At 48.5% G+C, this 17,500-nt stretch overlaps 1 protein-coding gene and 1 pseudogene across 2 annotated transcripts in view; one reads left to right on the top strand and one right to left on the bottom strand.

Moving 5' to 3' along the window:
- adamts18 (ADAM metallopeptidase with thrombospondin type 1 motif, 18) overlaps window positions 1-17,500 on the bottom strand; it is a gene marked incomplete at its 5' end in the record, with an annotated part of 110,288 nt that overhangs the window by 51,658 nt on the left and 41,130 nt on the right. The window contains 4 exons of the mRNA XM_083653117.1: window positions 452-547; window positions 8,335-8,488; window positions 8,967-9,104; window positions 16,257-16,362. Of these exons, the coding sequence (XP_083509243.1) occupies window positions 452-547; window positions 8,335-8,488; window positions 8,967-9,104; window positions 16,257-16,362 (494 nt within the window). The remainder of the gene's footprint in view (window positions 1-451; window positions 548-8,334; window positions 8,489-8,966; window positions 9,105-16,256; window positions 16,363-17,500) is intronic.
- On the top strand, window positions 10,336-12,288 carry LOC310791062 (signal recognition particle receptor subunit alpha pseudogene; annotated as a pseudogene). Its single transcript has one exon. The product of its transcript is annotated as a signal recognition particle receptor subunit alpha pseudogene (transcript).

A 17,500-nucleotide genomic window follows, 5' to 3' on the forward strand; every position in this document is an offset into this window, starting at 1 on the left:
TACATTTTAAATTATTATTATTATTATTTCCGTGCAATTCGACCAATCGGAACACGGCTTTCCCGTATCTGGAGAACCATTCGTCTGATCGACTTCAAACTCGTGGGGTGCACTGCTGGGTCGGACCCGACAGAGTGCACTGCTAAATTTTATGCAATTTGGAAACGTGCATAGTCATAGTGCCAGCTACTGGCAACACAAAACATGGTTTATCTTGAGAACCGTTCATCCGATCGACTTCAGACTTGGTGGGTGCCCTGCTGGGGAGACAAGAAAGTGCAATCTCGAATTTTGTGTAATTCGACCAATTGGGGGGGGAGACGGTGCAAGTTGGGGGAGATTGGGGGGTGAAGAGAGGGGGAGCATTATGTGTGAATGGGGGAAGGTACTGCACTAGTATGTATATTGAAAAATGTACATCTGATGATAGTCAAGTGAATGGTGGACTCACCATGTCAGGACCACAGCTGGTGCCTTCAGCAGCGGGCATGAACTTGGTCTCACAGCGGTGCCCTGCGCGGTGGCACCACAGCGACTTGCAGATGTCCTGTGGAACAAATCAAACGCACACATACAGTATGTATATGAAGGATGAGATGTCTAGCAGGTGTCCTGTGGAACAAATCAAACGCACACATACTGTATGTATATGAAGGATGAGATGTCTATCAGGTGTCCTGTGGAACAAATCAAACGCACACATACTGTATGTATATGAAGGATGATAAGTCTATCAGGTGTCCTGTGGAACAAATCAAACGCACACATACTGTATGTATATGAAGGATGAGATGTCTATCAGGTGTCCTGTGGAACAAATCAAACGCACACATACTGTATGTATATGAAGGATGAGATGTCTATCAGGTGTCCTGTGGAACAAATCAAACGCACACATACTGTATGTATATGAAGGATGAGATGTCTATCAGGTGTCCTGTGGAACAAATCAAACGCACACATACTATATGTATATGAAGGATGAGATGTCTATCAGGTGTCCTGTGGAACAAATCAAACGCACACATACTGTATGTATATGAAGGATGAGATGTCTATCAGGTGTCCTGTGGAACAAATCAAACGCACACATACTGTATGTATATGAAGGATGAGATGTTTATCAGATGTCCTGTGGAACAAATCAAACGCACACATACTGTATGTATATGAAGGATGAGATGTCTATCAGGTGTCCTGTGGAACAAATCAAACGCACACATACTGTATGTATATGAAGGATGAGATGTCTATCAGGTGTCCTGTGGAACAAATCAAACGCACACATACTGTATGTATATGAAGGATGAGATGTCTATCAGGTGTCCTGTGGAACAAATCAAACGCACACATACTGTATGTATATGAAGGATGAGATGTTTATCAGATGTCCTGTGGAACAAATCAAACGCACACATACTGTATGTATATGAAGGATGAGATGTCTATCAGGTGTCCTGTGGAACAAATCAAACGCACACATACTGTATGTATATGAAGGATGAGATGTCTATCAGGTGTCCTGTGGAACAAATCAAACGCACACATACTGTATGTATATGAAGGATGAGATGTCTATCAGGTGTCCTGTGGAACAAATCAAACGCACACATACTATATGTATATGAAGGATGAGATGTCTATCAGGTGTCCTGTGGAACAAATCAAACGCACACATACTGTATGTATATGAAGGATGAGATGTCTATCAGGTGTCCTGTGGAACAAATCAAACGCACACATACTGTATGTATATGAAGGATGAGATGTCTATCAGGTGTCCTGTGGAACAAATCAAACGCACACATACTGCTGGACATTAACATCACAACAGAGTCGGGGTTAAGTCCTATTCAGGTCAATTTATTGAGAATGAAGCAATATCTGTGGCTTAAACTGTAAAGCAGTGGTACTCAAAGTGGCGTCCAGACACCCCCAGTGGTCCTTGAAGGAGTTTCAGTGGGAATTGACGAATCATTTAATTTCACGATCGCCGACTTCAAAAGAAATGATCCGATTTAGAGAATGTAAAGAATGAATATTCTAATGACAGGTTTCAATCTAACCACTATAACGATGAATTTACGAGTCGACACAGTTGAAATAAAACGGACCCCGATGAGGTATTCATATTATGACCGGATGACCTGAATGAATAAATTCCCATTCCCAAATTGAATCGCTTGCCAATCGTTTTGAGGTGGAAATCTCGCTTCATGCTAAGCTACGTGCCCCTTTAGGCCTCTCCGTCGCCCCCTCGCTCCCCCTCTGCCCCCCCCTCCAGCACCCTCCCCCTCCTTGCCCCCCCTCCAGCACCTGCCCCTCCCTCCCCCTCCTTGCCCCCCCTCCAGCACCTGCCCCTCCCTTGGCGGGACCACCGTCGTGCCGGTCGACAGCCCCCACCGCGTCGCCCACGATAACCGGCAATAAGCCGCTCCACAAAGCCCGGTGTCAAATCAAATCACTGGGCTCCTTCATGAAACGGGCTAGAACTGTGCGTGCCATTTTGTCCCCAACAATACAGAGACAGAGTGAGCGAGTGCACGGGGACGGGGAGGGGGGACGGGGAGGAGCAGGCGTTTGGGAGACGGGCGGCGGAGTCTGGCAACCCGCCTGACTGCATCTGGCAACCCGTCTGACTGCATCTGGCAAGGAGAGAGAGAGAGACCAGGGAGGAGGGAGAGAGCGAGAGACCAGGGAGGAGGGAGAGAGAGACCAGGGAGGAGGGAGAGAGAGAGAGACCAGGGAGGAGGGAGAGAGAGACCAGGGAGGAGGGAGAGAGAGAGAGACCAGGGAGGAGGGAGAGAGAGACCAGGGAGGAGGGAGAGAGAGAGAGACCAGGGAGGAGGGAGAGAGAGACCAGGGAGGAGGGAGAGAGAGAGAGACCAGGGAGGAGGGAGAGAGAGACCAGGGAGGAGGGAGAGACCAGGGAGGAGGGAGAGAGAGAGAGACCAGGGAGGAGGGAGAGAGAGACCAGGGAGGAGGGAGAGAGAGAGAGACCAGGGAGGAGGGAGAGAGAGACCAGGGAGGAGGGAGAGACCAGGGAGGAGGGAGAGAGAGAGAGACCAGGGAGGAGGGAGAGAGAGACCAGGGAGGAGGGAGAGAGAGAGAAACCAGGGAGGAGGGAGAGACCAGGGAGGAGGGAGAGAGAGAGACCAGGGAGGGAGAGAGAGACCAGGGAGGAGGGAGAGAGAGACAAGGGAGGAGGGAGAGAGAGAGACCAGGGAGGAGGGAGAGAGAGAGAAACCAGGGAGGAGGGAGAGAGAGACCAGGGAGGAGGGAGAGAGAGAGAAACCAGGGAGGAGGGAGAGAGATACCAGGGAGGAGGGAGAGAGAGAGACCAGGGAGGAGGGAGAGAGAGAGACCAGGGAGGAGGGAGAGAGACAGGGAGGAGGGAGAGAGAGAGAGACCAGGGAGGAGGGAGAGAGAGACCAGGGAGGAGGGAGAGAGAGACCAGGGAGGAGGGAGAGAGAGACCAGGGAGGAGGGAGAGAGAGACCAGGGAGGAGGGAGAGAGAGAGACCAGGGAGGAGGGAGAGAGAGACCAGGGAGGAGGGAGAGACCAGGGAGGAGGGAGAGAGAGAGAGACCGTGCAGGCGGTTCACAGCTATACCGGCAGTTGCGAGAATCCGTCTACGTGAGCCCATGAGGGACAAAACACGAGAAAAAAGCAGATGAAATCAACCCCCAAATCTTTTTTTTCTGAACCCTCCCCCCCCGCTCCCCATTTTTCCCACAATTGTACTTGGCCAATTTTTCCCCCTGCTGCCCCGGTCGCTGCTCCACCCTCTGCCCGATCTGGGGAGAGCCGTTAGACTAGCATCATGCTTCCTCCGACACAAGCGCACTTGCCCGCCGCTTCTTCACACCTGACAGCGGGGAGCTTCACCGGCAGCGCGTAGCACGCGTGTGTCCCACCAGTTCCCTTCCACCCCGACCAGGCGCCCCGACCGACCAGAGGAGGCGCTTGTGCAGTGACCAGCGTACCCCCGGCTTCCCTCCCCCAGACACCAGCCAATCGTGTCTGTATGGATGGACGCCCGACCACGCCGGAGGTAACGCGAACCTGTGACCCTCGCGTTGGTAGGCAGGGAACCCCAAATCCAATGTTAATCATTTGAATTTGGTTCAATGCCCCGACACAGACTGGCATAGAAGCCTAAGAAATGTAGAGGTACTATTTGATCTAGTGTCAGGGACACACAGGAAGGCTTTAGGGAGGCGGGGCTATGAGAGGAGAGCTCAGTGTAATCTACACAGGATTAACATGTGAATGTGCATCTAAATGAATGCTCTTAGAATAAAGGCTTATACCATTTAGCTTCAAAGGAGGGGGGGGTTCATTCAGCAGTTGGAATGCTTTTAATGGAGGGTTAAATGTGCGGGTTCGAGGCAGAGAATAGGTCGCCCTACAAAGAGCATGCTAATTAATCAAGTGCCGGTTTAGCACGACCTCGTTAGCGCTGCGAAACACACGGGCTCCCCGGTGACATGGGTCGTCCTCGTTAAACTTGCATCCAGTGGGTTTTGGTTCAGGCAAGGGAAACCGTGTTGCCAGATTGGGTGGTTTTCCCCCATTTGGGCTGTTTTCGGTTCCACTGTGTGTGTGTGTGTGGGGGGGGGGGGGGCACGAAAATGGGCTCGAGTATGTGAGCCCGTGCAGCGAGTGCGAGGCCCGGCGAGTGCGCAAACTGCGTCTGCGGGGCCGCGTAGCGGCGGGTGAGCCCTCGCGGGGAAACCCACGAGGGACACTATTGTGACTGGAAAACTCGACAACGTTGGACCGACAGCAGCCGCAACTGTAATGGCGGCGACAGCGTTACCACTGTGCCACCGTGCCCCCTGAAACCAAACATGCGCTGTGTGGAGTCATCATTACAGTGCATGTGCATCAGACAAAACAGGAAGTAACTTTGGTTTCAGAGGGAACCCTCTGGCTAGGGATTTACTTGGTAAATGACCGTTTCCCATCACTTTGGATTATTATTTCATCGCGTGGTGAGTACGCGAGTCATAACATGTACATGTGAGTGTTTCTGGCCCTGTTGGGAATGTGTATTTTGGGCGACTGAACAGCGTTAGGCAGCAGTACCATAGACTGCCATTGTAGTGCTAAGCTAATTAGCAGTGAGGCCTGTACCGGACTTTCCATTGCACGCACAGTGAAGATAAAGGCATCTAGATTCTACTTTTACTATCTGCAATAAGGCAAATCGTGTAGGCAAATCTCCACAAATGTTGGCGTATCCTTTTAACAAAGAGGGAACAGACACACAGAGAACAACGCTGCTGTCTATGTGCTGCCTCCTGCAGGCGAGGTGGCACAGCCGCCGAGCTGAAATGAGCGAGGAGGAGGAGGAGTGAAAGGAGAAAGACGACGACGCAGAGCTAGAAAGTTAAAATAATAAGGTGAAACTGTCTTAAGCTGCGTTCACACCGACCTATTAAAGTTTTTCGCTGGCATCGAGTTTACATACAAAGTCAATGCAAACGAGCGATTGAGCGTATATTCGCCCAGGAGAAAGAGCAATAGGGAGAAAATACGCTCGTCGCCCGAGATGAAATATCCCAACTTGAGCGAAATTACGCTGGCATCAGTCGCTCGCTGTTCAACTCTGATTGGCTGCCGTGTGAGAGTGAGTCAAGGATCACACTGGCTTGGAACAAACCGCTGGTTTATTGTGTGGCAACAAACCGCATTGACAGCTGATTGACAGGCTGACATGAAGTGAAGTCTGTACTACCGGTATAGAGCTCGCGTTTGGAGCACGCTGATAGGCTTAGCTTGTAAACAACTACGGTGGCTCGTAGTGGACATACATCATGACATTGTGTAACGTTATAGCCCCCAGATGTCCGTGAATTCTTGTGCCTGTTGACGAGCGATTTCAACACAGCGACAGAGCGATTCCAAAGGGTTGAATCGAGCGACAGAGAGAAAAATAAATATCTCGGTGTGAACACAGCTTTAGAGAAAGCTTCTTGTTTTGCTGTGTTTTCTGATTTCTTGAAAGAAGTGTTATGTATCAAGTGAAATCTATTGAGACCAGCAAGACTATCTACCAGTGCAGTGAGATCATGTGACTTAAAGATGCAATGTGTAACCTTTAGCATGATCATTATATTATTATAGCATTCAAATGTCTAAAAACGAGTAGACCTGTGTTATATATATTATTTAGTTATTATTAGTTATTATTATTACTTAAGTGCTCAAAATCCATAATTTTATTATATCAATAACACGGAGCATTTGAGCGAGTCGCTTTTTGTCGATGATGTCATCATAGAGCACCAGCTGTTACTCGGGATCTCCGTGGAATTCTGGACTATTTTCTTACTTTTTCAAGTCGCATCACTGTCATTTTTTAGATATTGGTTGTTTTTAACTGTATCTTTTGACTGGATGAATGATTTTAGTCATCGGAGGTCTGGATCTTATCAGTTAACGTTAGGGTGTATTCACACCTGTAGGTCGTTTGCTTTGTTCCGATTCAGGTACTTAATTGATACAATTGTTGCATTTGTGCCTTGGTTCGTTTGTGTTCACACAGCCACAAATGAAACGGTCCAAATAGTATTGTCAAACTTCCTGGATTGGCCAGCAGAGACTCTGATAGGCTAATAGCCTCTCGGGATGGACAAAATAATTCCCAGAGATTTTCCTATATGATTATAAAAATGCGTTTTGTTAGACCTACATTTTAGGCTATGTCGGGCGTCCGCCGTGCGAGGAGAGAGAGAGAGAGAGAGAGAGAGAAAGAAAGAAAGAAAGAAAGAGGGAGGGATCGGGAGAGAGAGAGAGGGAGAAAGTTCTTTATTTATTTATTAATGTATGCTATGTAGCCTATGTAAGCCTATGTATTTATTTAGCCTATTTAGGCTATTGGGAATTTGGAGATAGAAGATCAAAGACCCTCGCAAATTCTGCAATTAGGCTACTATCACGGAGATGAGGATTAGCCGAGACATAGGCTATATGAACACCTGTCCTGTCAGGAATAAAATATTAATAAATAATTTAATAATAACGGACATTTCGAGGAAGACATGCAATCAGTCTGATTGTCTGATTGAACCAGACAATCTTATCACAAAGAAGGCTGGCTCTGATTACCACGATTTGTTTTCATTTATTGAATGGAGACCAGAGAGAGCGAGAGAGAGGGAGAGAGAGGGCGGTGCTGCGCAGCACACCGCACGCAAAATCCGTAGAGTTTCAACACATTAACGTTGCTTCCCATGGTCCGAGGTAAGTTGATTGAGTTCAAACTGCTGATGTGATGATCCAAAAATCCCCCAAAGTTTATCGATGCAAGTCACAAGTCGCCAAAACAGGATCTGAAAGATGTTGTTTTTAAACGATAAAAATGTTCGTTCTTCAGGCCATTACGCACAGCGCAGCTGACTACGGCAGCTGGTTTATCCAAAAATGCGCACCGTTTACTGCTGTTGTGGCGGATCGAGGTCGGCTCACGTTCTCACCACAAACGAACCGCACCAGAGTTCGTTTGGAAGCGGACCGAGACCACCCTTTCTTGGCGATCTCGGTCCGCTTGTTTTGTCCCGCATCCGAGTGCGATTGCTGTGTTCACACTCCCCCAAACGAATCGCACCAAGGGGGAAAACGCTCTCTGTTTCGGAACAACTGCTCCAAACGAGATAGGTGTGAATACACCCTTAGTTACGTTAGAGGAACCAAGTAAACAGCTCGCCTCGCTGACATCCTGTATCCACCGAACACCATTGGAAAGAAATGGTGAGTTTTAACAAACTGTTCATTTAGTGTTTTTTGCTAATTTTAATTACTGAGTCTGTTTGTTTTGGAGAGGAGGGACTCTAGTATAATCCGGCGTGGGGTAGAAGCCATGTGAACGATGAACACGGATGAATCTAAAGCTTTGAAACAAGCTAACCACATAGAAACAAGCTGAGCTAACGTTAGCAACCAGCGCGGCTTGCAGCCGTCGAGCGAACTCTGTTTAGGGAAACAGTGATTTTAACGTGAAGTTGCTTTCAGCGTTTTGACCTGTTGTAATTAGAGAGTCTGTTTGTTTTCAGAGAGGAGACGTCTGCGGGTAACGGCTCCCGCTAAAAACCTTGTGAACAATGAACACTGAGGGAATCATAATCTCATAAAGTGGCTTGCATAATTCCACACTACTGCACGACGCCATGACACGCCGTCTTCTGTTATTGTTTGAAGTTTGAGACCCCTAGCGGCACAAAATTACATACTGCACGTTTAAACTATCACAAAACATGCTGGATAGGCAAGTTAAAGTGATCATTTTGATTTTGCAGTGTTAAGAACAGGTGAAAGTGTGTATCTCACCTTGACAAAGTCCAGGTTGCAGAGTTTCGCCTTGGAGCCGAACTGCCACTTGCACTGGGTGTCTGCGTTGTACAGCTGACCCGGAAGCTGCTCGGGGTACTTATACTGCCCCAGCTGCTTGGGCTCATCCACCAAGCAGGACGCCTGGGCCGTCCTGACAAACAAAACAAGCTGCTCTTATCACTCAATTACGCTGAATCGCTGCGCTCCATATACGACATTATACATATTATTATACATACTGTATATACTACATATTAGTCTGTCCTACTTTGTGGCCCCTGTTGCTGTTTTGAGGGCGGGTCTAGGGGTCGAAATTGAATGACTGACCAATGCGAGAGTGGTTTGTTTTCAAAAGTCAACAGACTCAGGTTGGGTGGGCGCGCCTGATCGCTAAAGTCGTTGCTGATTGGTGCCCCCAGGATTTCAGGGAAACCAATCACTGGCCAAGATTCCGACAGCAGTTTGGGGCGAGCAGTGTCCCAGACCCGGAAGAATGGGTCTGGCGCTGAGACTAGGGAGACAGCAACGACTGAAAGGCAGGCTTAACTCTGTGTGTGTGTGTGTGTGTGTGTGTGTGTGTGTGTGTGTGTGTGTGTGTGTGTGCGTGTGTGTGTGTGTGTGAGACCTACCCAAGGAAGTGGCTGAGGTACTGTCGGCTGCAGGTGGACCAGGAGAAGACCCCGTTGTTTCCAGCCAGAGTGGGTGACATGATGTTCCCCTCTGTCTTACGGCAGGGGTTCCCCTCCCCATCATGGATCATCCCGAAGCTGCAGACAAGAGACAAGACTTCGATGTCAGAACCCTGAGTTCAAAGTCAGAGCTCCGAGATCAACGTCAGAATTACAGTGAAAACTCCGACTTCAATCCCAGAAGAGAATGTCAGAATTCTGAGATTGAAGTCAGAATTGATGTCATCACTGATGCCACTCGAACATGTCATCAGTTGCAAACAACAAAGTTGAGCAATTGTGCGCTGAGTGATGTCACTCGAGCAATTGTGATGTCATCAGTGAGTGATGTCATCAGTGATGGGAAGTTGAGCAATTGTGCGCTGCACATGCCAATAGAGCAGGCGAGGCCACACAGCAGCCGAGCTGCAGGACGGGCGAGGTCGTGCAGTGGCCGAGCTGCAGGACGGGCGAGGTCGTGCAGTGGCCGAGCTAGTGACATGAACAGCTCACTAATGCCAGCTGGTAGCATTTGGTAGTGGACAGTAGGAGATTAAATAATGCGATTATAAGTAGTATTAGATAAGGACAAATCAGTGTTACATCACGACCACCCGGAAATGCGGAACCGCAGCAGTTAACTTAGTATGAGTTGTGCCAAACAAACGTTAATATCTCAAAAACTTGACATTCTGAGTGTCTGATGTATGTAGTGTTAAAGTTGTGTGAACTGTCGCAGTTTTTAAAATGAGTTGGCATCCGTTATGTTGCATTACCGCCTCCCATACCCCCCCGGCTTCCCACCCGCAGACACGGCCAATTGTGTCTGTAGGAACATCTGACCAAGGCGGAGGTACCGCTGCCGTGAAGTGAACCCGGGTCTCTGCACGGTGGTACAGTAGGCGAGTGGTGTCTGTCCTTCTGTGGCGGCAGTGTCACGATTGTGATGTCATCAGTGATGATCATCAGTGATGTCACTTGAGCAATTGTGATGTCATCAATGATGTCATCAGTGATGTCACTTGAGCAATTCACTGGAAGTGCTGCTGAGACCGCTCCTGCTGAGAGAAAACAAGCTTCAAGAGCCACAAAAGCTGCTGAGGCCAGGCAGCAAGACCAGGGAGGCTACTGCAGCGCCTCTAGTGTCTGTTTCGAAAAAAACAGCACCGGTTGCTGAACTGTGCAGCCGCGAAATCCAGAAATCCCCGGAAGAGAACGTCACTTCCTGGTTCTGCATCTGACGTGTCTAAACAGTTTTGCTCTGTGGTGAGCTTACCTACTCGTGGGGGATTTGGAATCGATTGAAGTGGTCATTGAAAGTGGTCGCAAGATGATAGATTTCTTCACCATCTTCAGCAAGGGGGGAATAGTGTTGTGGTGTTTTCAGGAAGCCGTGGTGACTGAATCCTTCACCGGGCCTGTCAACGCGTTGATCCGCTCCGTGATCCTCCAGGAACGAAGTGGAAACAGCCCGTTTAACCATGAGGCCCTGAGTCTTAAATACAAGCTGGATAATGAGTTTGAGTTGGTTTTTGTGGTGGGTTTTCAAAAGATCTTGACGCTGACCTATGTGGACAAGTTGATAGATGACGTTCAGCTTCACTTCAGGGATCGCTATAAGAATGAGCTGGAGCACAAGGGGGTTTTGACGTTGCTCAACAGCAACTTTGAATTTATGGTTGACTTCGAGATGCTTCTGAGAGAGGCGGAGGAGAGCAGCAAAGCCCGCGGCCGCGTTTCTATGCGGACTTTTACAGAGTCCCAGAAATCCCAAAAAACGGTGAAGTCGATGATGAAGGGTGGGGACAAAGCCAAGGAACAGGGAGGCAAGAAGAATACAAATGCCCAAAAAGAGGCTCCTGCAGCTGAGCCTGTCAAAGGAGATCAAGGCAAGGCCTCGTTGGCCAGCCAGAAGACGGTTGAGAATGGTAACCAGGGCTTAACAAAAGACGAGATCGTGCAGAGGAGAGAAAAATTATTCCGCAAGCGCGTGGCGGTACCTGTTGAGAAACCCAGTCACAGTAAGTCCCCGAAGCCTCAGAAGCCCAAGAAGAAGCAGAAACGTGTGTTGGACATGGCTGGTAGCAGCACCAAGGACCTGGACCACAGCCAGAGAAATGGAAACGGTTCCCATGATGCCGGCGACCAGAGGCAGGGTGCACAAATTGACTCTGGAATACAGCTGGGCTCCATGAAGGGAGACCTGCAGTGTGTGGAGTATGAGTCCAGTGAGGAAGAGGAGGTGGTGGACGAGGAGGAGGAGGAGAGGAGGATGGTGATCGATGAAACAAGCAAAAAAATCCCCCAAAAGGGTGGTGGTTTGTTTGGGATGCTGAGGGGCCTGGTGGGCTCCAAGAGCCTGTCTCAGGAGGACATGGAGCCAGTGCTGGACAAGATGAGGGACCACCTCATCGCTAAGAATGTAGCAGCTGAGATTGCCTCGCAGCTCTGTGACTCTGTAGCCAAAAAGCTGGAGGGCAAAGTCATGGGCACATTCACCACTGTGGCCTCAACGGTGAAGCTGGCCCTGCAGCATTCGCCGCTGCAGATCCTGCAGCCCAAGTGTCGCGTGGACATCCTGAGAGAGGTGCTGGAGGCGCGCAGCAAGCGACGGCCTTTTGTCATCACATTCTGCGGTGTCAATGGAGTGGGCAAGTCCACCAACCTGGCCAAGATCTGCTTCTGGCTGATGCAGAATGGTTCCACTGTGCTGATCGCAGCCTGTGACACGTTCCGCGCCGGGGCAGTGGAGCAGCTTCGCACACACCAGCGGCGCCTGAACTCCCTGCACCCTCCGGAGGGGCACGGGGGGCGGCCGGTGGTCCAGCTCTACGAGCAGGGCTACAGGAAGGAGGCCGCTGAAATTGCTACGGAGGCCATTGGCTATGCTCGCAAGCGGGCCTTCGATGTGGTGCTGGTGGACACCGCAGGGTGTATGCAGGACAACGCCCCACTCATGAAAGCGCTGGCCAAGCTCATCGCCGACAACATGCCTGACCTGGTGCTGTTTGTCCGGGAGGCTCTGGTGGGCAATGAGGCTGTTGACCAGCTGGTCAAGTTCAATCAGGCTCTGGCCGACCACTCCACGTCTAGCAAGCCTCCTCGTCTCATTGATGGAATTGTTCTCACCAAGTATGACACGATCGACGACAAGGTTGGCGCTGCCATCTCCATGACTTACACCACAGGCCGGCCCGTCGTGTGTGTGGGCACAGGGCAAACCTACAACGACCTGCGCAGCCTCGACGCCCGCGCCGTGGTCAGCGCCCTGATGAAGGCTTGAGTGGCTGCATGTTCTGTTGCTTCTTCATCCTCGCAACAAAACCAACGAAGCTTTGCCACGCCGCTGCGAGATGTTCCAGCCCCGCTAACATGCGTTTCTCCTCCTCCTGTCCCGCCCCCGCCACTTGGCAATCAAACGAACTCAAGATGACCGAGAGAAAATTTGCGATATAATGCCAGAGAAACCTCCGTTTGCATCATTTCTAATAAACTTTTGGGCCAAATTGAAAAGTACCTCAGTTGTGCTTAAGCTTTCCAAAAACGACTCTGATGAAGTCACATACAAATTACATTTGACTAGACTTCTAGCCATTGGACCTAGGATATAAATGTCATCAATTTACTGGTTTACACAGTACCAATGCCAGTTTTCCCTAGAGATGCTGCGATCGAGATTTTTCAATTCCGATCCGATTTCGATATTTTAGCTCAAAACCGATCCGATTCCGATCAAATTTCGATACCCGATTCAATACCGATTTCGATCCGATACCGATACAGCACATATTTAAGTCTCTCTATGCTGTCTGATAGCTAGCAGGCAACAAACATTTTTAGGGTTAGGTATGTATGTGTGTGCTTTGGTAATATAGTATGTAAACGATTTAGTTCATCTAATTCATTTGATGTAAAACTAAAACATAACAATCAAATTAGGGCTGGGCGAGATGGATGATTTAATATTCCATAGCTCTGACCTAAGCAAATCTGACATCACTATTGTGATATATTTTTTTTAGTAAAGTGTATCACTCAATAGTCAATACAAAAAATAATGGCTTTTATAGAACCGAAAGCCTAGCTGCTTAGTCTGCAGATAAAACATAAAAAATTACATTTAGACTCTTATTGGCATGACGGCAACATATAAGCGGTCTGAATTTTGCATGGGGCCAGTTCTATAGTGAGGCATGGAAAGCCTCACTATACGCCATCATATCTGTGTCGTTTCACTTTTGACTGAAAAATGATGCCTGTAGTCTAGATTAAAGAAGATACATGTATGTGATGTTGACAATTATGTAGGCTATGCGCATTCGTTTTCCTTATAGATCATGAGTGCTCCGCAGCTAGCTACGTTAGCTTGCATGTAACGTTTAGCGTTAGTTGATTTTGGAGACACAAACCCTGGACGTTTCATTTTGAGTAGGCTAATGCATGAGGTTCTCTATGGTTTACGCCAGCTCTGGGAGTATGAAATGCTTTAAATGCGGGGGTTTTGGTCACAACAAGCTTGTGGAGCGCTGCCCTGCAACTAGATAGCCTAACCAGCTAGCTAACGTTAGCCATCATCACAACAGCTAACGTTAATGCCAAAACAAATCCGCTGCCTCATCCCCACGTTTGGTTTAGCGTAACGCCAGCTCAGACTTTCCCCTAATCTCAGAAACCTTGCGGGACATGTATTGCAAATTGCAATATTGGTTGTTTTGTTATAATTTGAAACTGTCAAACTGGTGCGGACGCGTGATTTCGAATCGCACATAGGTTAAGGACGGGTGTGTCTGACGTTTTGGCCCTGGCCATCCTAGGCTCAACGCGGCCTCTGTGCTGCTGCTGCATGCTGGATAGAAATCCTGGAGCGGAGTCATGGAATGGAGTGCTTATATCGGAGCCTTGGATCGGTCATTTTCGCTGGAATCCGATCCGATCCGATCCATGTTTTTTGGCTGATATCGCGCCGATATCCGATCACATGATCGGATCGCAGCATCTCTAGTTTTCCCCCTTCATGTAAATGAGGTGAGGTTAGAAAGGCTTGCTGGAGTGCTTCACCTCCTCACCCTCCCTTGTTAACTCATTGAGTGCCAGCCACTTTTGGAGAACGGACGCTCCCAGTGCCAGAGTTTCAGAGCGTTTTCAGTGATTTCTCGAGGCCCACAGAATATTGTGTGATATTACTATGTAAACACCGAACACGCAAAAAGAACAAGGAGACTCTATTGTATCATCAGCAAAAAAAAGTTTATTGATACCATTTTCCGTTCTTTAGTTATCAGCCGGAGAAGATAGGTCAAAAACAGCAAAAATATGCTTTTCTATCAGGAAGCTGAGATATTCAGCCTTTTGCGAAATGCATTATTTCAAGCACATTCACTGACTCTAGCTAATATTTTCTGATGATGTGACCTGGTTTAGTTCTGTGGTGCATGCGTGCCCCACCCCCCTGTCCCCCCCTCTCCCCGCCTCTCCCCGAGTCAGCTGCAAACTCCTCCCCACACGCACAAAGTCTATTCGGAGCCTCTGTTTTTGCGCCGCGCGGCTCCTGGCAGCTCACAGCAGCAACAAGGAAATGCCCAACGCGACTGCAGGTAAGGGTTGGCCCTTCGGCGTTGGGTGCTGCCTTTCTGGTGGGTAATGTGTTGAGAAACTATATGCAGACAGACAGACAGGCAGAGGAGCTGCAGTTGTGTGCGCGGATTGATTGCTGTTGGCAAGCAGCCCAGAGCCATCTACATGATGGCTCTGGGCTGCAGCATGAGCGCGGTTTGTCTTTGATCACGGCTTTGTCAGGCTGTATTCCTGACACTTCTGTCATCTGGAGAGCACTGTCGCCACCTAATGGCTCGGTAAAATAGGTTATAGACATTCAACATGTCCCAAAATTTTACAGGACATAGATCTGGCTTCGATGGACCCCCCCCCCCCCCCGTCAAAAAACGCAATTGACGAACATGTTCGTCCTTGGCACTCTACGTTACTAAACCAAATGACGAACATGTTCGTCCATGGCACTCAATGAGTTAAATCTGAAAAGTGTCCATGTTGCCTGTGAGTAAATCAAATAATAAATAATCAAATAAATAAAAATAAAATAAAGTCGTCCACGGATTTCAAAAGACTACACTTTCAGATGTGGTCAGTTGAAGTTCTATGGACCTGTTATTTACCCCACCCCCCCCTCTCATTTCCCCTCCATTTGTAAGAGGACATAAGTCTTAAATATCTCCAGCCCCATTTAATTTAAAGTTATTTATTTAAATAAGAGAGAATCAAGAGTTATACAGAAGATTTGTGCTAATTTATGAAAATGTAAACATTTCTAAATAAAGCTTCTATATGTTACCAAAAAAAAAAAAAATCACAAAATCTAGAACTACGGTAGCTTGCTGCCTCAAACCCTCCCCGCCCCCTTTTTCAAGACCGTGACATGTGTTCAGCGATTACATCGTGCTCAATTTGTCAGTGATTAACAGTTTTTGGCCTGCGGGCAATTTTGAGTCTGCATTTTCCCGGGCATGCTTCCTACGCGGTTTGGCTAAAGTCAATAAGATATTGCAGATTAGCAATACTCTGACATGTTAGCAGATGGGCGAATTAAAGGAATACAGGTCGTTCCCAGTTTGTGTTGAGAGGCTGCCAGGCAGAGCGAAAAAAAAGTGTTACCGCAACACGATCAACCTACAAACATCACAACTGAGCGGGCCGCCGATCTCCATGGAAACGTGTAAACACAAACACAGCGTGGCCACTTCCACGACTCGCTCATAAAGTGTCACGGAGACGATGAAGTCGTGCTCGAACGTAATGCTATTATTCCAGTGTGTATTTGTTTCTTTAAATCGGTTCACATTTATGTCAGCTGATATAGATGTATTATGCTCGCGCATACACACACACACGCACACACACACACACACACACACACACACGCATACACAAACACAGAGACACACACACACACACACACACACACACACAGAGGAATAAGGAGACTGCTGCAGCACAAAAAATAAAGTGAATATTCCAACTCTTTGTTTCATGACTCAAAATAATGTGTGCTTTAATAAGACAACCAAAGCAGACCTTTTAAAAGTAACACACCAAATGTACTTTCCCCAGTAACTAATTACTTTGAAGTAACTGGTCACTTCAAAGTAATCACATTACTTTGTGAGAGCGCTAACTAGTAACTGTAACTGATGACCAATTGAACTTGTGGTGGTACAGTTTGTGCGTACAACTTACTTGTGTCCAGACTCGTGGGCGATGGTGAACGCCAGTCCGAGTCCTGTGTCCTCGTTGATGGTGCAGCTCCGGTACTTACTGCACATGCCGCTGATGGGGGCAAAGCCTGCACAGACACAGAGGAGTGAGGTCAGCCAGGTCATGAGGTCAGCCAGGTAATGCGGTCAGCCAGGTAATGAGGTACAAAGAATCAACATGGCTGCCATACTTCCACAGGGCTTAGCTCGGTTCTCGCAATTGCCAGCAATGTCAACAAACCCAACTTTCTGGGGCACGCGGGTGGTGCAGCGGTCTAGTCCCTCGCCTACCAACCCGAGGACCGCAGATTTGAGACCTTGTGTTACCACCAGCATCCCTACACACACAAATGGCCATTCCATTTGTACTTGGAACTCAGAATTTCCGTGTTCACAGACAGGAATGTCCTCTGACGTCAGATTTCTGACTCGGAAAGTCGGAGGAGGAATCCAAGATGTCAGCTTCCGCATCGACAGTAGTTAAAGCTGTAGTAATGCATTGCACTGTTTATTAGTATTTGTGTATCCTGTAGGGCGAGCCGATCCTGTACCTACACCGGTTCAGCCGGATGGGAACTGGGGGAATAGCGTGAGCCTCCCACACGGCACACGCTACGTAGCGTGAGCCTCCCACACGGCACACGCTACGTAGCGTGTGCCTCCCACACGGCACACGCTACGTAGCGTGTGCCTCCCACACGGCACACGCTACGTAGCGTGTGCCTCCCACACGGCACACGCTACGTAGCGTGTGCCTCCCACACGGCACACGCTACGTAGCGTGAGCCTCCCACACGGCACACGCTACGTAGCGTGAGCCTCCCACACGGCACACGCTACGTAGCGTGAGCCTCCCACACGGCACACGCTACGCCCTAGAGACAGTTCTCACGGAATGGTCAGTCCTGTCCTACGAAGTTTCAATTTAGATTGTTTATGTTGTCAAGCTAAAACTGTCTATAAAAAAAATGCTGACCGTAGTGTTAGCCTTGGTTAGCAGCACGTTAGCATTTTGTGAGTTGCTTACGTAGTCGTCTGACAGCAGAAACAGAGAGATGACGACACCTGTATTGTGTTATACATTATTATGATGATGTGCAAAAGCTGCCCAGGGAGAGCGACTCAGGGTGATTGTAAAATGCTGTCATGTGATACTGTGCTACAAAGAGCATAATTACATCAAGATCTCACCCCCCTCTCTCTCTCTCTCTCCCTCTCTCCACCTCT

Source organism: Poromitra crassiceps (genome assembly GCF_964638095.1).
Source record: "Poromitra crassiceps genome assembly, chromosome: 16".
Taxonomy (NCBI): domain Eukaryota; kingdom Metazoa; phylum Chordata; class Actinopteri; order Beryciformes; family Melamphaidae; genus Poromitra; species Poromitra crassiceps.